This window comes from Acomys minous, assembly GCF_964271855.1.
Source record: "Acomys minous genome assembly, chromosome: 8".
Lineage (NCBI taxonomy): Eukaryota > Metazoa > Chordata > Mammalia > Rodentia > Muridae > Acomys > Acomys minous.
In genome coordinates, this window is record NC_140489.1 from 101,273,834 (window position 1) to 101,294,698 (window position 20,865).

Consider the following 20,865-nt stretch of genomic DNA (forward strand, 5'->3'; position numbering starts at 1 on the left):
GGCTGTCCTGTAACTCTCTTTGTAGACCAGGCTGGCCTCCAGCTCACAGAGATCTCTGAAGTGCCACGCCTAGCCTTGGGTTATTTGGTTTTGAAATCAACTTTCTTGATTATATTTTGGCTATTAATCCTCTATCAGATATTTAGTTAGCAAAAATTTTTTCCTGTTTTGCAGGCTGCTGCTTTATCTGAGTGACAGTGGTCTTTGCCATACAGAAGCTTGTTAGTTTGATGATGTCCTGTTTATTAATTAATACTCTTTTAATGCCTGCACTATTGGTATTCTGTTCAGGAAGTCTCTTCCTGTGCTACTTATTACTTCAAGGCTATTCCCCACTTTCTTTTCTATCAAGATTCTGTGTACCTGGTTTTAAGTTGAGGTCTTTGATCCATTTGAAGTTGTGGTTTGTGCAGAGTGATAGGTATGGATTTATTTGGATTCTCCTACATGCTGACATCCAGTTTGACAAGCAGTATTTGCTGAAAATACTTTGTTCCAATGTTTATTTCTGGCTTTTTTTTTTTTTAATAAAAAATGTGGTATCTATAAGCATGTAACCTGTGTATGGGTCTTCAGATTGGTTCCGTTGATCATCTTGTCTGTTTTTGTTTATGCTGACACCATGCTGGTTCTATTATTATAGCCTCGCCATACGGCTTGAGATAAGTTCCAGTGGGGCCTCCCTCCGTTCTTTTATTATTCAGGATTGCTTAAACAATCCTGGGTTTTTGTGTTTCCGTAAGAAGTTGAGAGTATTCTTTCAAGATCTGTGAAGCTAATCTTTGTCTTTTTATGTGTATGGAGTACAGGGGAAATAGTATAGTTTTCAAACTCAAGATCCCCCTGCCTCTGCTTCACTAGGATTTTAGGAATGCCCTCGTATTGTAGGCCCCATTCCCACAGTGTTCGAAATAGAACCCAGAGCTTTTCACGGGCTCGATAAGTGCTGAGCTATATCTCCATCCCTCACTGTCTCAGATAAATATTCTTCTTCCCCCTTAGGGTTTTAAAACAGGGTTTCCCTCTGTGTAACCCTGGCTCTCCTGGTACTTGCTCTGTAGACCAGGCTAGCCTCAAACTCAAAGAAATTCACTTTCCTCTGCCTCCCAAGTGATGAGATTAAAGATCTCAGCAGCCCAGCTGATAAATATTCTTATAAATTTGGTTCACACAAAGGTTTCTTTTTCTAATTGGAATATATATGCTCTTAATCCTTTAGCTGTTTTTATGTTTCTAGTAATTTAAGAGAATGGGAAAGGAGCAACATTTAAAGAAGTAAGTTACACATTTATTAAAACTGTAACTTCTTGGAGCTAGACAGTTGTCTCAGTGGTTAAGAGCACTGGCTGTTCTTCCAGAGGACCCAAGTTCAATCCCCAGCCCCCACATGGCATCTCACAACTGTCGGTAACACCTTAACATAGATGTGCAGACAAAACAACAGTGTACATAAAAATAAATAAATCTTCAAAAATAACCAGCCAACCAACCTGTAACTTATTTAACTGTTTTTTTCTTCCTTCTGTCTGTTTGTCCGTGTGTGTGTGTGTGTGTGTGTGTGTGTGTGTGTGTGTGTGTGTGTGTTGGGCGGGGGTGAGCATGGAGGGTGTGCACCATGCCTTTTGTCTTTTCCTACCACTCTCTGTTATTCTCTTACGACAGGATATTTTACCAGGTCTGGAGTTTACAGTGTTTCAGCTAGACTGGCTGACCAGCAGACCTCCGGGAGTTCTTCTGTTTCCCTACCCTCTGCCTCCCCTGGCCCTCCGCCCCCACTCAATCCTTGGGGGTTGTATGGATGTGGGCACACCTTACTTTTCATGTGGATGCTATAGATCTGAACTTAGCCAGTAATCTCTCTCTTCAGCCCCAAATTTCCAATTTTTATCTCTAGTCAGGTATATGTTAAACTTCCTCTAAACTTTTTTTGTCCTCCTCTAAACTTCTCAAAATAGTTTACCTTCCTCTTGTACTCTGGAGAAATTTCTTGACTATATATTTTAAACTAATTCTTTGTTTGTTTGTTTGTTTGTTTCTTTGTTTGGCTTTTCTTGTTTTTTCAAGACAGGGTTTCTCTGAGTAGCCTTGGCTGTCCTGGACTCACTTTGTAGACCAGGTTGACCTGGAACTCACAGAGATCTGCCTGCCTCTGCCTCCCGAGTGCTGGGATTAAAGGTGTGCACCACCATGCCCGGCTGCTTCTAATTCTCTGCTTAATAATATAATTTGGGGGTTGGAGAGCAGGCTTAGTGGTTAAGAGCATTGGCTGTCCTTCTAGGGGACCTGGGTTCAACTCCTAGCATCCAAAATTTGTATGTAGCTGGTTTCTCTGTAGTCCTTGATGTCCTGGAACTCACTCTCTAGACCAGGCTTGCCTAGAAGTCAGATCCACCTGCCCCTCCTGAGTGCTAGCCTTTAAGGCATATACCACCATTGCCCAGCTGTATGCAGCATTTTTAAGTCTGATGTTTTGTTTTTTCCCTGTTTTTAAGTATAATTTATCTTTGGAGAATTTAATAATTCATCAACACCTCCTCCCAAGTGATTTCCCCTAGCAACAATCTCTCCCACTTTCAAGGCCTGTCTTTTTAAAATATGCCTCATTGAGCCCAAATAGTACTGCTCATGTATGTGTGTGTATGGGAGCATTTACTGTGGAGAGACTATCTTTCTCTTAACAGCCTTCAACTATAGTAGCAAAACAAAGCGCCACAGCATTTTAATTAGCACCACTAATATTGTGTACTAATATATGTATATCTTGTTGCTTCTTTTTTAAAACAAAAATGCAGATTATTCGAGCCTTGAACTCTGAGACTTTCTGCTTCAACCTCCTTAAATGCTGGGATTTCAAGCTTGTACTACCACATCTGGCTAGGATTTTCTATTTAAAAATTCTTTAGGGGTGTGTGTGTGTGTGTGTAGTGATTGTGTTTGTACGTGTGTAGGCATGTTTGTATCACAGTGCTTATATGAGGTTCAGAGGAAAGTTTCAAGTGTTGGTCCTTATCTCCTACGTTGTTTAAGGCAGGGTGCCCTCCCCCTTGTTTATTCATTTGAACATTTTATATATAAATACAACTTTCCATTGATTTAACACTTCTCCCTCCCAACTTCATGCCAACTTTTTTGTTGCTGATTTGATTTGTTTTGTTTTTAAAGACAGGGTTTTTCTTCTAGCCTTCGCTGTCTGGACTCGCTTTGTAGGCAAGGCTGCCTCGAACTCACAGAGATCTGCCTGAGTCTTCCTCTCAAAGCTGGGGTTACAAATGTGCACCACGACCAACCAGCACCATCATATTTTAATTAGACTTGGTGGGCTATATGCTTTGGGGGGGGGGCATAAAGTTGCAAGGTCTCTGCTATTTGTCACTGCAAACATCAGGTTAGCTGGCCCATGAGCTTTCTGTCTTTACTGCCCATCTTGTTATAGAAGCCTTGCGGTTATAGACATGTGTTACCACATAGAGCTTTAAATAGGTTCTGGAGATTCCAATTCAGACCCTTGTGTTGGCATGTCAAGTACCTCTGCACCATCTCCTTAGCCAGAGTTTCATTCCTTCTTTTTTTTTTTTTAATAAGATTTTTTTTTTTATTCATAGTATATGGGTGCTTTCTGTAGAAGAGGGCATCAGATCTCATTGTAGATGGCTGTGAGCCACCATGTGGTTGCTGGGAATTGACCTCGGGACCTTGGGAAGAGCAGCCAGTGCTCTTAACCACTGAGCCATCTCTCCAGCCCCAGAGTTTCATTTCAAAAGAAGTTTTTATGTGTATGTGTGCTTATGTGGGTTTATGTGTGCCAGTTGCATGCAGATACCTGTGGAAGTCAGAAGAAGGCCTCAGTTCTACTGGAGCTGGAGTTGCAGGCAGTTGTGAGCTTCCACATGATGCTTATAATCAAACCTGGATCCTCCACATGAGCAGTTAGTGCTCTTAACCACTGAGCCATCTCTCCAGCTCCAATTATCTACTTTAAAAAAAAAAGAGCATTCTGTATGTGTGCAGTTTGTCATTTTTTCATAAACTTGCTTATGAGGGGAAAAAAGATATCTGTTAGGTATGATGAACAATTTTTACTTTTAGAGATCTATTTTTGTAGATTTTTTGTTTATTCTTTATAAATGATCAGAATTTATTTTCTTTGCTTTAGAAGACATTTCTAAGATCTTTAACTCATTTTTTTTTAGATTGTAATATTTAATTTTCTTTCATTTTTTACTTTCAGTACTACAAGCTACAGTTAGGAACAAAACTTTGAAAGGGGACCCAAGTGATAAATTTTTATTTTCTGCATTTTGTAGGACAAATGAAAAGGACTAAATGTGCTGATATTGATGTTGAGACACCTGACTCCATTCTGGTTAATACTAATCTTCGAGCACTGATCAACAAGCACACCTTTTCAGTTCTTCCTGGAGATTGCCAGCAGCGCCTGCTTTCACTGCTTCCAGAGGTGGATCGACAGGTGCGTCATATCAAGCATAAACAATTCTCCAGCTGACTGAGGCGCTCATTATTATCTTTATCTCATGCTTTCTAGGCTGTACTTACCTTTCTATGTAGCTGAAGATGTCTTACACTCTTAGGTTTACTTCCTGAGGCTAGGATTACAGATGTGTATCACCATCCATGTTGTGTGTATCTGTTGCTAGGGTAAAAGCCAGGGCTTTTTGTGTGCTAGGCAAGCACGCAAGATTTTTAAAGATTTTATGGCCAGACAGTGATGACAGGGATCAACCTTGTCTATAGTGCCAGTTCCAAGACAGCCAGAGCTACTCAGAGAAACCATGTTTCAAAAAAACGAAAAAGGGGAAAAAAAGCCAGGCAGTAGTAGCGCAGGCCTTCAATCCCCGTGCTGGGGATGGACAGATGGAGGCAGGAGAATCTCTTGAGTTTGAAGCCAGCCTGGTCTACAGAGCGATTTCCAGGACAGCCAGGGCTACCTGCAGCCAGAGAAAACCTGCACAAATAACAAACAAGTAAAAAAAATAAGTATGATAATAATAATAATTTTGTATGACTTTCCTTAGAAAGGTATGAACAGATATACCAGGTAAGGTACCACCAACAGAAGAAACGGTTCCACCAAGTTTAGCTTAGTCAACCAGTGAGTTTATTGACATTACTTTACAGGACTATGGATTACTCAAGTAGAGCTGGATTGCAAGAAAGTCTCCCCTGGCATTGTTGATGACTCAGAAGCTGCATCTCTAGAGCTCTCCATCCAATGAGCAGTCAGCCTGCCCAGCTGCAGAGTTTATGGCTTCAAATGTGGGCTTGGGCCCGGTGACTTTGTAAGTTTCAGGAGCCTCTAGATCAGTGGTCTTCAACCTTTCTCACACTGTGACCCTTAAAATCAGTTCATCACGTTGTGTAACCATAAAATTACTTTTGTTGCTACTTCATAACTGTAATTTGCTCCTATATGGAGATTTGCCAAAGGGGTTGCAACCCACTATTCTAGAGTCTTGTCTCCTTTGCTTCTGAAGCTTTGAAAGTGTCTTAGCAGATGAATTTTATAAGCCTTATTATAAGGGAGATGGTTGGACTCCCTTACTTGAAGATCAGAAAATAGGGCTGGAGATAACAAAGGGGTGATACGATGCTTGTCTAGAGTGCAAGAGCCTGAGCTTCATCTCTAGTGACACGAAGAAAGAGATAGAAGGGCTAGGGGAGGAAGAAAGTAAAGAAAGACCACCAGGGTAGGGGAAATGGAGGGGCAAGGAGGGAGGTGGGGGGAAGATGATTGAATGATTTTCCTGTTTGAGATACAGGCATCAATGAATAGAGTTTAGTTCCAGTGTTCAGTTGCCTTGTTCCATTATTAGCAGGATAGTGCCTCAGTGAAAGGTGAAGGGTTACACCAAAGATAGGAGTTCAGAAAAATATATACAATTAGAAGTACATAGAATATTAGTGATAGAGTTAGGGATGTTGTCTTTTCATTGAAAAATATTTTTAAGGCCCCGAGCATGGTGGCGTAGGCCTTTAATCCCAGCACTCGAGAGACAGAGGCAGGTGGATCGCTGTGAGTTCAAGGCTAGCCTGGCCTACAAAGCAAGTCCAGGGCAGCCAAGGCTACACAGAGAAACCCTGTCTCAAAACAAACAAACAAACAAAATCTTTTTAAAATAAGCATTTGGTTTTTTTCATAATAAAGAATTTAAGACCCAGAATGAAAGGGAGGGGGGAACTAGGAAGAATAAATACCAAAAGAAGTTTGGGAACTGCCAAAATAGTGATCAGGAAGACTTTGGTTTAGCCTAGCTATAAGGTAAAGGTTTGAAAATGCTCTTGTCAAAGAAAATGATTAGTAAGTTTTACTCCTGTGTCTCTTTGCATGTATTCTGTGTGTACTAGTGCCCACAGAAGCCAGATGTCAAGAGTCCCCAGAGCTGGAGTTACAAGGATTTGGGGCCTTGACATGGGTGCTAGGAATCAAACTTGGGTCCCCTGGAACTGCTCTTAACTTCTGAGCCATCTCTCTAGTCCTTATTCACCTGAAATGTGTGTATGTATTTACTTTCTACCAGGCGTGGTGGTAAGGCCTGTAATCTCGTCTAACTGGAAGAACGAGATTAAAGGATTCCAAGTTTAAGGCCTCTTCCTACTGAATTGCAAGTTCCAAGTAGAAAAGATCCCTTCTCATGATAAAAAACAAAAAAATTAAGTTAGGTGAGGTAAAACATACCTCCCAGTACTTGAGATGAAGGTAGGAGGATCAGGACTTTAGGGCCTGAGACTTGTAGGTCTCAAAACAAACCTACAACAACACAAGAGGCAAGGGCTTGACTCGATGACTCATTCAATAAACAGTTGCCTTGCAACAGATGCACAGCACCCACTTAAAAGCCAGGCATGGCCATGCACCTGTAATCCCAATACTGGGCAGGAAGAGACAACAGTATTTCTCGGTCACCCATTCAAGAGAAACTGAGGAATTTACACTTACTGAGAAACCCCATCTTAAAAATAAAGTGAAAAATGATTGAGGAAGATATAACACCCCTCCCCAACACATACATATACCGTACACATAGGCATACACAAACACAGCAAACAAAAAAGCTGAATATAGTTAGTTCAGCAGTAGGCAAGTTCACTTCCTTAGCATGCATGAGCTCCTAGTTCAGTCTCCTTCCTTTTTAATCATTATTAAAATCTGGATATGGTGACACATACCTTTGATCCCAGCACTCAGGAGGTGGAGGCAGACAGATCTCTGTGAGTTCAAGGACAACCTGGTCTACAAAAGCAAGTCCAGGACAGCCAGGGTTACACAGAGACACCTTACAAAAACAATGTTAAAGCCCCAGCATGCTGCACACCATTAACGCCAGCACTCAGGAGACAAAGACGTGGGATCTTTGTGAATACAAGACTAGTCTGGTCTACTGAGCAAGTTCTAGACAGCCAGGCCTGTTGTCTTGAAGCCCACACCTCCCAAGATAATGTGACAGGAAGGCATTTTCTATAGTTTGTAATAACATACTATATTTCCTAATTCACAGTAAGGGATTCACAAGGTAAACTGTACAAATCATAATAGCTGATTGACTACAAAGTCAAAGTGTTTCTTGTTCTGAATTCTGTTTTCTTTTTTGCTTTCTTTTTTGAGACAGAGTTTCTCTGTGTTAGCCTTGGCTGGCCTCGAACTTGCGATATATAGACCAGGCCAGCCTCGAACTCAGACATCTGCCTGTCTCTGCCTTCTTGAGTGTGGGATTAAAAGTGTGCACCACCATGCCAGACTTGAAGTCTGTTTTCTCTAAGACTTGCTTTGATGCCAGTTTCTTAGTGCTATAATCAGTGCCCATTAAGACAGTTCAGAGTCCTTTGGATAGTTCAGATAATCAGATATCCTTCCAGGAGTGTGACTAAAGGAAAACTGTTCTTAGTGACTCTTTTACTGCCTTATCTCTTCAAAAAAAAAAAGTTACTTTGGAGAATGTTCATTTGGTTAATTCTTTTTGGAGTGTTTGGTTTTTTTGAGACAGGATTTCTCTGTGTAGCCGTGGCCATCCTGGAACTCACTCTGTAGACCAGGCTGGCCTCAACTCACAGAGACCCACCTGCCTCCCTGAGTGCTGGGATTAAAGGTGTGAGCCACCACCACCTGGCTTCATCTAGTTAATTCTTTTTGTTGTTGTTGTTTTGTTTTTTGTTTTTGTTTTGTTTTGTTTTTCCAGACACAGTTTCTCTGTGTAGTATCCTTTGCTGTCCTGGACTAAATTTGTAGACCAGGACAGCCTTGAACTCAGAGTTTTCTGCCTGCCTCTGCTTCCCGAGTGCTGGGATTAAAGGTGTGCACCACCACTGCCCAGCTACATCTAGTTAATTCCTTTTTTTTTTTTTTTTAAGATTTATTATTTATTATGTATACAGTGTTCTACCTGCATGTAACTACTGCAGGCCAGAAGAGGGCACCAGATCTCCTTATGGATGGTTGTGAGCCATTATGTGGATGCTGGGAATTGAACCTGGGACCTTTGGAAGAGCAGCCAGTGTTCTTAACCTCTGAGCCATCTCCCCAGCCCATCTCGTTAATTCTTGATAGGAGAAAAGGAGATTGACGTTTGAGCGTGGTTTTTAAGGGACTTGTTGAATTCGTGGGGTATTTTCGTGTGTATATCTTCTCAAGTCCTGTGTTTTGTTTTATTCCTACCCACCAAGTGCAGTGTTAGGTACTAATAGGACAGAAATAATATATGAAGCATAACTAATAGCCTGTTTATGGAAGGAAGTCTGGTCTGCAAAGTGAGTCTAGGACAGCCAAGGTTACACAGAGAAACCCTGTCTCAAAAAAACCTTAAGGAAAAAAATCTTTTTAATGTCTATGTGTGTTTTGCTTGCGTATATGTATATGTGCAGTACATGTGTACCAGGTGGCATAGGTGGCCAAACGAGGACTCTCCATTTCATAGAACTATAATTGTGACATTTATAAGCTATCATGTAGGTGCTAGGAACAGAACCTGGGTCCTCTGCAAGAACAAAAAGTGCTCTTAGCCACTAGTCAGCTCTGTCTGTCTTCTGTCGTGTGTAGTTTTAATAAAAGGGACATGAGGAGTTTCTAGTTCAGCTTCTTGCAGAGGGCAATCCTACAAGTTTTTTTTGTTTTGTTTTTTGAGCCAGGTTTTTTCTGTGTAGCCTTGGCTGTCCTGGACTCTCTTTGTGGACCAGGCTGGCCTTGAACTCAACAGAGATCCGCCTGCCTCCGGCCAGCGTTTGTTTTTTCAATATGAGCTATGAATAAAATAAGCAAAGTGAGTGATACTGAAAAGACACCATTTTAGTTAAGTGAACTTGTAGCTTAGGTTACCATGTAATTTAGTGTGGATAATGTTTACATTGAGAATACTGTAAACAAAGTATTTTTTTGTATGTGATTTGTGTGGAGCTTTTTCATACTATTTTATATAAGAGTTAATGCTTTTTAAAAACCAAAATAGAAAACTCAGAATCTAGATGCATAATTTTTTTTTTTCATTTAAAAATTTTCCAATGTCCTGTGAAGTACTTTAGTGGGTAAAAGGATTTGCATCAAACCTGACAACCAGTTGTACCCTAGGACTCAACATGGTGAAAGGAGAGAGCCAACGCCTATAAGTTGTCTTCTGACCTCCACACAGATATCACTGCACACCGTGGGTGAGCGCGCGTACAAACACACACACACACACACACACACACACACACACACACACACACACACACACACACAAAATAATAAAGAGCATCCCGCCTCCACCACGTGCTTTGCACTCTACCCTGGAGATAACATCCCAGCCCATAAGAAAAGGAGTCAGACCTTTTGGCAAAGCATCAGAAACAAACTTAGTAAGCACACATGGGAAAACAACATCTGAAACCATGCATTAGATGGGAGCATGCCTCACAACTTGATAGAGATAAGCAGCCTAATAGAAAACCAAGAAAATGATAGGAAGTAACACTTCATAAGACCACCACAGACCTTAGTGGTTAAAACCCTGCAACAGCAACAAACAACAAAGAGTCAGGTAAGCAATCATCTACCATTTCAAATCCATCAGGTCCAGCACTCGGGAGGCAGAGGCAGGCAGATCGCTGTGAGTTCAAGGCTAGCCTGGTCTACAAAGTGAGTCCAGGACAGCCAAGGATACACAGAGAGACCCTGTCTTGAACAACAACAACAACAACAACAACAACAACAACAACAAAAATCCATCAGGTTGTCAAAAATTAAATTACATGTTGATACTGTTGGCAAGGAAAAGAACATTGTATGTTCATATATTGCTTGAAGTGTTAACATTTTAAGAAAGTACCTATTAATTGTGTTTTGTTCTAGGAATGCATTCCTTAGGAATAAGCTCACTAGTACAGCTGAGCAAGATGACACAGTCCTGTAATCCCAACCCTTAGGAGGCAGACCTCTTGAGCTCAAGGCCAGCCTGCCCTATGTAGTGACGCCCTGTTTCAAACAAAGAAGTGAAAATTTAAAAAGCACTAGTACAGTCATCTGTGTCAGGATCTTTGTTGCACTTTTATTAATTATGGGAAAACAGTAGTAGCAAAGTACATGCTTACCATTAGGAAACTGGTAAATTAATTAAAATATAGTCATACAGTGAAATAATATGTAACAATTTCAGAAAAGCTAAATATATTCCAGTTGACAAAGAGACTTGCACAGTGTAGTTTGTTAGAAAACTACATTATAGTGTGTTGTTTTGTTACCAAATAGTAAAAGAGATACGGATTTAAGTGTCATTCAGTGAACAGTCTTTTTTCACCAGTGTGGAATGGAATTCAAAGGGGAGAAAGGAAAAGAGGTACATGGGAAAGGATTTGTTTATTTATTTATGTGTTTTTGGTTTTTTTCTTTTTACGACAGGATTTCTCTGTGTAGCCTTGGCTGTCCTGGTCTTGCTTTGTAGACCAGGCTGGCCACTGTTCCTAGCCCAAGCTTTTTTTTTTTTTTTTTTTTTAAGAGAAAATGGTATTACAGTGTTTTTTGTTTTTGTTTTAAGATAAAAAGATGGAGCTATCTGTGTTTCCATAGGATGGATTCTGCATAATGTTCTCTTCTAACATGAAGTGAATATCTTCACTCTTTGAACGTTTTCCCCTGGCTTGCTCTTTGATCTAGGTTGGTCCGGATGGCTTGATGAAGTTGAATGGCTCAGCCCTTAACAATGAGTTCTTTACTTCTGCAGCCCAAGGCTGGAAGGAAAGACTTTCAGAAGGTAAGTGTTCTGCCATGTGGTTGCCAGGGTCTGCACAGGTGTACCTCACATTATGAGATACTGGAACAGGTTTGGAAGGTGATCCGCTAGAGGAGCAGAACTTATAAAATGAATATATACATATATATGTGTGTGTATATACACACAGACATTCACAGATGGAATGTACACACAGAGAGAGAGAGACAGAGAGACTGTTCTAGTTGGCAATGGGGCCTGAGAAAACGGATTTAGGTAGGCTGAAGTCTCATGCAATAGACAACTTTATTCAGAGCATTGGTCAGTATATATTCTGAGGGTTTAGAGGAGTCACATGAGCAAAGTGTCCAATTAAAGGGCAAGCCACCCACTCAAAATCAATGTTTTTCCATAGAGGCATATAAACAAATAATAATAACTAGTTGTAATGAATCATCTGAGATAAACTCACTCTTATCTGATACACCCAGGATGGGCAGGACAATTCTGTGTTTTTGAGGAAGCTGAGGTTCTTGGACGTTCTTGTAACCACTTTGAAATCTCACACAACTCCGTTCTTGGCACTGTGTCTTGACACACATTTATTAGTTTCATTCCATTGGGAAATAAATTAGGAATTTGATGTTATAGGTGAAAAGAAACCTGCCTGATAATATATTTGTAACTGAAAGAAGACACTTTGGAGAGCAGGCAGGGAACAAGTACTGTGGGCCTTAGCTGTGCATTGAAAACTACAGGGTAGTTTGTGACTATGTCTGTACTCCACCTAGTGGTGTTTCTATCTCCTTTCTGGCTGGGTTATTTGGGAAGTTTGTTGCTTTGATATGATAGTATTCTGTCCGGTATGAGTTATGATTGGAATCTATGAATAATGCTTTTCTGAGTTTTTTTTTTGTTGTTGTTGTTGTTTTTGTTTTTTGTTTTGTTTCTTTGTTTGACACATTGCAGGTGAATTTACCCCTGAAATGCAGGTGAGAATTCGGCAAGAGATTGAGAAGGAGAAGAAAGTAGAGCCATGGAAGGAACAATTCTTTGAAAGCTACTATGGCCAGAGGTAAGCTAAAGGAGCCTGTAATGCAGACATTAATTCCTACACTGGTCATGTGATGCCTCCATGTTTTCACCTTATTAGAAAGTCTAATACCTAGTTTCCTGTAATTTTTTTATTACATGAATTCTTTTTCATTAAGAACAGTAGCCTTGAACCAGACATGGTAGCGCACGCCTTTAATCCCAGCACTTAGGCACAGGCAGGCGGATCACTGTGAGTTCAAAGCCCGCCTGATCTACAAAGCGAGTGCAGGACATTCAGGGCTACACGGAGAAACCCTTTCTGCAAAACAAAACAATAACCTTTTGTTTTGTTTCTATTTTTAAAGGATCATGGGTGTATAGAATTGTATCACTCATAGTCCTTGATTACATTGTAAACAGAGTGGGTTCCTCTTGCTTAAAAAAAGGTTTGAATTTTTTTCTTCTTTTTTAATCTTAAATTGCAAAAGACTGGCTCCTAGTAATTTAATGAGATAGAATAATACTTGAGAGTTCTGTGCATTTTTTACAGTAACTGTCCAAAATGTAACTTAGTCAAAAATCAGCCAGGAATCCTAAGAATCATGTAATGTGGGCCATTATACCAAACATGCGATTAAAGTCCTTCCTCTGCAACTGGGAGATGTGCATCACTAAATCAAGACACACACTTTATTTTTAAAGGGCCTCAGTCTGAAGCAGCTTTTTTTTTCTTTTAAATTTTAGACCCCCCCCCCCCAAAAAAAAAACAAACAAACAAACCTCAAACTTAAATTTTACGGGAGACATTTAATAGATACTTGGTTTGAATAGGATTACATATTCCAACTCCTGTTTGTTAGTCTTCCTTCCTTCTGCATATCAGTAAAAGCCAATGAGAAAACTTCATCCACCACAGACTGAGAGATTAAGGGCTTTTTCTTAGCTCCAAGTATAGTATTTATTGATCCCCTTCAAAGTCACTTAAGATAGATCCCTATTAAAATTAAGAGTCTCCAATTCTGAATTTTCTGCTTTGAGATATAAAATTGATGATGAGTATACTATTATAAGTTACAGTATTCCTATAGGTGCATATGCCACAGTGTGCGTTTGGAAGCCTAAAGATAGCTTTTGAGAGTTTATTCTCTTTAGCATGTGAGTTCCCAAGTTCAAACCTAGGTGGTCAAGGAAGCACCTTTTTCTGCTAAGACATCTTGCTGGCCCTGAATTCTGTTAAGGTTCCAGAGAAAGTTTAATTGATTGTTTCTTGTTAAGTAATATTATAAAACATTAAAAAGAATCACTGGTTAACCCTTAAAAATTAGTTTTACTTTTTGCTAGCCCTCAGTACAAGTCCCAGCTTACTCTTACCCTCAGATAACTCAACAGCACACAACCTCAGAACTTTAGACCTAGACTAAGTGAAATTTAAACACGATCCATACAAACTCAGTTCCAATTCTTAGCTTTTGGGTGCTGTTTTTTTTTTTTTTTAATTTATTTTATTCAGTTCTTACATCTCCCACTCTTCTCCACATCAATCCCTTCCAATCCACCAACATTAGGAAGGTGAGAAAGAAGGTTAGAGGGGAAAGGATATGGACTTCTGTAGGCTACTTCCTGCTGATTAGGGATGTAGAGTTCCTTGGAGCAAGCCCAATCTTAGTTTGACAGGGTATCTCCAGTTCCTTCTAGTCAAGCCACAACTACAGCCACCAGGAGCAGCAGTGGGAGGCAGACATCCCTCTGGGCTCTGCCATTTACCCCATGTCAAGAGTCCTCAGAATTCCAAATGTAAACTCTCTTCAGCTGGCAAAATCACGCCCCTGCTGGAGCACAAGACACATAGTTTGCTGCTGTGGACAATCTAAAGCAGCTCCACATCCCACACCTGGGATTAAAACAAAAACATGGTCACATAGCTGGGCTTTTAAAGAAGCCAAAATTCTCACTATATTTGGAGAACATTAATTCTCAGGTTCCCTTAGAAGTCTTGGGCCAACCTTTCCACAAACAATAGTAAACAGAGTCGATCTCGGTTCTGATCTGAGTCTCGAGTAAAAGCACTTCGCCTTTCTTTAGGTTCTTGTAGGTCGCCTGTGAGTCTCTAGGCAATGTGACTCCTATATAAGCAGAAGTGACAATAATGCTATTTTTATTGTGTGCCAAGTGAGTACTTCACATGGAGTAAGCTCATCATAGCAGCACTGCAGCTGTTAGTTCCAGTGTACAAGTAAAGAAACTAAGATGCATAAGCCTAGTCAGTCAGTCTCTTGTCGAGAATTGGTATCAGAGCCAGGATTTGAGTTTAATTACTTTGGCTCAAGAGGCCTACAGAAAAATACTTTATGTGTCAGGGGTTTCCTCATTATTGACATAGCTTATATTTCTTATGTGTTCAGTAATATGAACTGTTTCTCACCTAATAACTCCTTGTTTTTTAGTTCTGGTTTAAGCCTTGAAGATTCACTGAAACTGACAGCTTCCTCTAGTGACCCCAAAGTAAAGAAAACCACAGCTGAGCAACCAAAATCCATACTTCCTTCAGATGCCTCTCCTGGCAGAATCATCCCAGTAGTTCCTCAGTCAGAGTTTAAAGAAGAAGCAGTGCAAATACCATCACCATTCAGAAAAGAAGAAGAAAGCCAAGATGAGGCACAGCCAAACTCTGGGTCGTCAGATCCTGTGCTTGCATCAGCTAGCAATAAAAATGAGCTTAGCACCGTGAAGCCCATCAAGTGCCCTAAGGATGAGGGTCTCTTAGAGCAGAAGCCAGTTGCCTGTGCTGAACAAGAGTCTGAGAAAGAAAATCATGTCACCACAACTTCTAATAATAGCAAAAGTGAGAACCAAGAAGTGTTAGCTATATCCCCAAGCAAATCCAAAAATGCTGGGTTAGAAAAACCCATAGCAAAGCCTGTTGCAGAAGCCAGTCCCCTGGACCCTGAAATGAAGATGCCTCCAGCAACCCTTACTGATCAGATCCCAGATAGTCTCAAGAGGAAATCTTCTCTTATCCAAGAAGAGACCACTAGCAGCTGGGAGAAAAGACCACGCATCACTGAGAATCGCCAGCACCCGCAGCCATTTCAGGTCTCTTCACAGCCCTTTCTTAATAGAGGGGACAGGGTCCAAGTGCGAAAAGTCCCACCTCTCAAGGTGAGAAAGTGCTTGTACCCACTGAATTTCATAACTGGTGGTGTTAACATAGAAGCAGTCGCATACATTTAGCATATGTATAACTGTGGTGTTATATAAGTAAAATTAGTAATAATCAGCCTTTAGAAATACTTTCCTATAGTTCTTTCTTGATATTTGAATAGGAGCCTGAGTAACCAAACCACTTGACACTTAACTACTCACATCCTAGAGGCAAAGATTTGCTACAAAGCACAGGCAGGCACTCAATTCTCAATCTTTCAGTTGCTGCTGCTTGAGTGCTGCAATTATTGACCAAAAATTTTTCTTTAGTGAGTGTCAAATCAGAGAGAAATTCTCAGCCTTGGAACTGTGTTACATTTTAGCTTAACCTAGAGCAATTCTACAATGAAAGCTTGAATCAATTCTGACCAGATGTATAGAAATTTTCTTGTCATTGGATTTTCTCAAAAGTTGTTTTAGTTACTGTTTTATCTTATACCCACAGCTTAGTGTAATTTATAACAAAATAAAATGTTTTAGCCAGTTTGTTTCTACATACCTATAAATAACTGGAAAGATAACTGGAAAAGATAAGGAATTGACTAAAACATTGATGCCTTGTTTCAAACCATAACAAAAAGGGCTTTTAAGCAATCGAATTTTAGTAAAAGTGTTGCAGTCGGGTGTATTTTGTTTGGTTTATGTTACTTTTAAAAGTAACAATCTAGCCCAGCTGTAGTGGAGCACACCTTTAATCCCAGCACTCAGGAGGCAGAGGCAGGCAGACCTGGTTTACAGAGTGGGTTCCAGGATAACCAAGGCTACATAGAGAAACCCTGTCTTGAAAAACAAATAAACAAAAAAGTAAAACAATGTAATGACTTTGCTTATCATGTGCCTAATCAGTAAGTTATATTGTTATTCTTTCCACCATTGAATGGTTTATATTCTTCTAGTCTTAAAAGCAAAATATAACATCTCATTAATGCTTCATAAACACAAAAAGTAATTGAAATTTAAGAGTACAAAAACTGGCCTGGTGGTGGTGGTGCAGACCTTTAATCCCAGCACTTGGGAGGCAGAGGCAGGCGGATCACTGTGAGTTCGAGGCCAGCCTGGTCTACACAGCGAGTTCCAGGAAAGCCAGGGCTACACAGAGAAAACCTGTCTTTAAAAAAAAAAACTTTTAATTGTTTTGTCCTTGTTTAATTTCAATGTGTAATACTGATGACTTTTAAGTCATCTTATATTATGCTAGGTAGGGTGATACCCTTAAGTAGTGGTTTTATGAGCCTGGCATGGTAACACATAACTGTAATACCAAGGAGGGTCACAAGTTTGAGGATAGCTTTGGTTGGTCTGCGTAAGTATACTCGTCACTCAAACGCACACCTCAATGGATAACTGGCTGGTGTTACTAGGCTTAGTTAGGAGTATTTTTAAATACGGTCATTTGTCTCCAAACAAATTTCTTGTGTTTTATTTTCCCTAGTTTTATCTATTTTGTCCTATAGTCTCCTCTCTATATTAACAAGATACAATGATAGCGTCTTTCTTAACCACACATCTTTTAAGCGTTTATGTGCTGAGTAAATAATGCTTTCTAGGCTTTTAGAACTAAGTATTAAACTTGCTTTTTTAAGTACGTCAATTTTATGACAACTGGTACAAAATACCACACTGATTTTTGAAGTATAGAGATTTGATTTTTAGTACTTTTGACTTTTTGAGTAATGAAAAATACTGACTTTACAATTAACTTATAATTGAAGAATTTATAGAAAGATGGCTTGCTTTTCTTAGAATTTGATCACTTAATTTTTTATTTTTTATTTATTTATTTTTTTAAGACTTAAATTTATTTATTATGTATACAGTGTTCTGCCTGCATGTACACCTACCCAGCAGAAGGGGACACCAAATCTCATTATAGGTGGTTGTGAGCCACCATGTAGTTGCTGGGAATTGAACTCGGAACCTCTGAAAGAGCAGCCAGTGCTCTTTACCTCTGAGCCATCTCTCCAGCCCACTTAATTTTTTTAAATACTCTAGAATGTTAACAGTTTTTTGCTCCTTTAAACTTAGCCAGACTGAAAATACTCTGTAGATACAATGTAGTTCATTTCCTTAACTTCTAAAGTCTTATTTAGGACAAGAATCAGATTATTTTATGATATAAAAAAAAAAAACACAGTGGTTTCAGTTGGCATAGTCATAGCCACACATACCTTTTTTACCTTTAGTAGCAGAGGCAAGGGATCTCTTTGAGTCCAAGGCCAGCCTGGTCTACATAGTAAGACCCTGTCTCAGAAATGGGGGGGGGAGGGGGAAGCAATGGTTTCAAAGTTGGTAGTTTAGCACTTTTTAAAATTGTTGTCTGTATTTTTCTAGCCATTCTGAGGATAGGACCCAAAATCACATATTTTTTTACAAGGTTACTTAAGTAAATACAGTATTCACCAGGTGTAAAAATGAGTGGCAGGCATTATGCACACGATTCCTTAGGTGGGTGGGTAGAGTAGGGTTGAACCCTAGACACAGTGTGTGTTTTCTTAGTCATAGAGCAGCCATGTGTGTCATGGATGCATTGTGTTATCTGCTCTAGTCTACAGCTGAAAGCTGATCTCTGCTTTCCCTCATACCTTCCTTTTTTCAGATCCCGGTCTCCAGAATCTCCCCGATGCTGTTTTCTACATCGCAGGTCTCTCCCAGGGCTCGTTTTCCAATCTCCATCACTAGTCCTTACAGAACAGGAGCCAGAACTCTGGCAGACATCAAAGCAAAAGCCCAATTGGTCAAAGCACAGAGGGCAGCAGCCGCAGCAGCCGCTGCAGCTGCTGCAGCCGCCTCAGTTGGAGGGACCATTCCAGGCCCTGGCCCTGGGGGTGGACAAAGTCCAAGAGACGGTGGTGAAAGGAAAACTGCTGGAGGAGGGAGTCCAGGCTCAGACAGAGTCAGTACAACTGGAAAGGGTCCCACACTGGAACTGGCAGGAACTGGAAGCAGGGGAGGTACGAGAGAGTTTTTACCCTGTGATCCCCAACCTGAGACCAATTCACCAGGCCAAGCACAGCCTCCTGGTGTCCCTGGAGCACAACTACAGCAAACCTCCTCAGTGCCTGCAGCACTTGCCGTCAGTGGATCATGCACAGCCATCCCAGCACCAGCCCACATAGAGATCTCAAACAGTGAAAAACTGAACCCCCACAAGGCAACAGCCATAGCAGCCTCTTCTTGTCACCCACAAGACCTTAGTAGTTGCAGGCAGGAAAAAGCTCCTTTTCCAGCAGGGCCTGCCTGTTTTGTAGCTGATGGCACAATTGAGCCCAAAGCAGGTTCTAATAAGAATGCACCAAAGCCTTCAGCCTCAGCCAAGACAACTGTTTCTGCTCCACCGGATATGACTTCCTCCCCTGTAACATCTTTATTGACAACAGCCGGTTTAGAAAAACTCCCTGTGCCCCAGATGAGTGGAGCTCCAGCGTCTACTGGATCAGCTCCGTCCTCCAGCACTTTGCCAGTAACTTCTAGCCTTAAAACCCCAGGAACTTCTGCAAATATGAACGGGCCCATTTCAAGACCAAGTTCTAGTATTCCTGCTAACAATCCTTTAGTTACTCAGCTGCTCCAGGGCAAAGATGTTCCCATGGAGCAGATTCTACCCAAACCTCTCACCAAAGTTGAAATGAAAACAGTTCCACTGACTACAAAAGAGGAAAGGGGGATAGGAGCATTATATAGTAGCACTAGAGAGGAAGCTAACGGCAGGCAGGCCCATCTGGCTGTGCAGCAGCGAGGGAAACCCTTGCAGGGTAAGCAGCTTTCCCAGGGTCCACGGCCAGTCTTCACAGCCAAGGACCCAAGGGACTCTTGCAGCGACACTCACCAAGGAGGACTCAGTAAAGCAACGCAGGAGCAGCTTTTTCAGACTCTAATCCAGAGGGCTCAGAGACAGAGTGTTCTTTCCTTTGTGCCCCCCTCTCAGTTCAGCTTCGCTCACTCAGGTTTCCACGTGGAAGACATCTCCACAAGCCAGAAGTTCATGCTGGGCTTTGCTGGCAGAAGGACATCCAAGCCTGCAATGGCAGGTCACTATTTGCTTAATATTTCCACCTATGGCCGGGGTTCAGAGAGTGTTAGGAGGGCCCATTCTGTAAATCCTGAGGAGAGATTTTGTTTAAGTAGCCCCACTGAAGCCATGAGAATGGGATATGCAGATTTTAAAAACACACCTGGAGAAGGCAGCAGCAGCAGCAAAGACGGTGAAACTGATGAAGAGAGTGTCAGTGACGAGCAGGAGCCTGTGTCCGTGAAAGAGGAGCCCTGGGCTTCTCAGAATTCTGGCAAGCATCCCCATCGTGGGGAAACTCCATCCACCAATGATTGTTTAGCTAGCAAGAATGGTAAGACTGAGGTACCAGTGAGTGAGCAAACCACTTTAGGCAAGGAGAATTACATACTCTCTAGAGGCCAAACATTTGATGAAAGGACCCTAGCCAGAGATTTTATTCAGGCAGCACATAAGCAAATGGCTCAGGCTGTGAGAGGTAAGAAAAGCCCTGAGCTTTTCAATTCTACTGCTCTTTCTCTCCCTGCAGACAGTCCCACACATCAGCCTCTGCTCCTTCCACCACTGCAAACCCCCAAGTTGTATGGGAGCCCCACACAGATAGGGCCGAGCTATAGAGGTATGATAAATGTCTCCACATCAGAAACAGACCGTAACTGTGCTGGACCAGGTAGCCAGGTACCTAGCAGTGTAGGGGATGTCATGTCGTTTTCAGTGACTGTCACTACCATCCCTGCTAGCCAAGCTATGGATCCCAGCAGCTGTGGCCAGACAGTTCCTGTTCAGGCTTTTCCTGATGAGAACAGCATCGAGGACACACCTTCAAAATGTTACTGCCGGTTAAAAGCCATGATCATGTGCAAAGGATGTGGAGCTTTCTGCCATGATGATTGCATTGGCCCCTCCAAACTGTGTGTTTCCTGCCTCGTCGTTCGGTAATAAGACTACAGTGTATGTGAAGGAGGGAAGGGTAGGCTTAACAAGTCCTGTTCTTGCACCCTTTTGAAATCACAGAAATAAAGTTTCAGTTGTCTCAAGAGACGTTAATCAGGAATACAGAGTGCAGGCCTTCATGTTTACAGGAAGAGCACCTTGTATAGAAGTCTGACTATGAATTGGTGACAAGTTTGCACTTAGAAAATCATGTAAATAATGTCACAGTTTCTTTTAACATTGTTTTCCAAGTATTTAGGTAATGATGTGTTAACTTTACATTCAGATTTATGTTCCATTTCTTTTGACTCAGAAAAGTTGAATGGTATGCATGGAGAAAGGAAGCTGTCTGACCTGGCCTTTCCCGGGGCTGGGAGAAGGAAAGAGTGTCAGGACGCGACCGTCATGCTGATTAGTCATGTCTTCACAGACTGGCTGCAGGTTCTTCGCAGATAGCATGGTCTTTGTGGGGTTTAGATTGGGGTTTACTCATCT

General features: G+C 41.2%; 1 protein-coding gene across 4 annotated transcripts in view; it reads left to right on the forward strand.

Annotated features, from left to right (window-relative positions):
* ASXL2 (ASXL transcriptional regulator 2) overlaps positions 1–20,491 on the forward strand; it is an 83,699-nt gene extending 63,208 nt beyond the window's left edge. For all 4 annotated transcript variants that reach the window (XM_084792590.1, XM_084792589.1, XM_084792591.1 and 1 more), the window contains 5 exons: positions 4,305–4,468; positions 11,138–11,234; positions 12,162–12,267; positions 14,672–15,386; positions 18,025–20,491. In XM_084792590.1, the coding sequence (XP_084648716.1) occupies positions 4,305–4,468; positions 11,138–11,234; positions 12,162–12,267; positions 14,672–15,386; positions 18,025–20,376 (3,434 nt within the window). In that variant the 3' untranslated portion in view covers positions 20,377–20,491. The remainder of the gene's footprint in view (positions 1–4,304; positions 4,469–11,137; positions 11,235–12,161; positions 12,268–14,671; positions 15,387–18,024) is intronic.
* Positions 20,492–20,865: the final 374 nt, after the last annotated feature.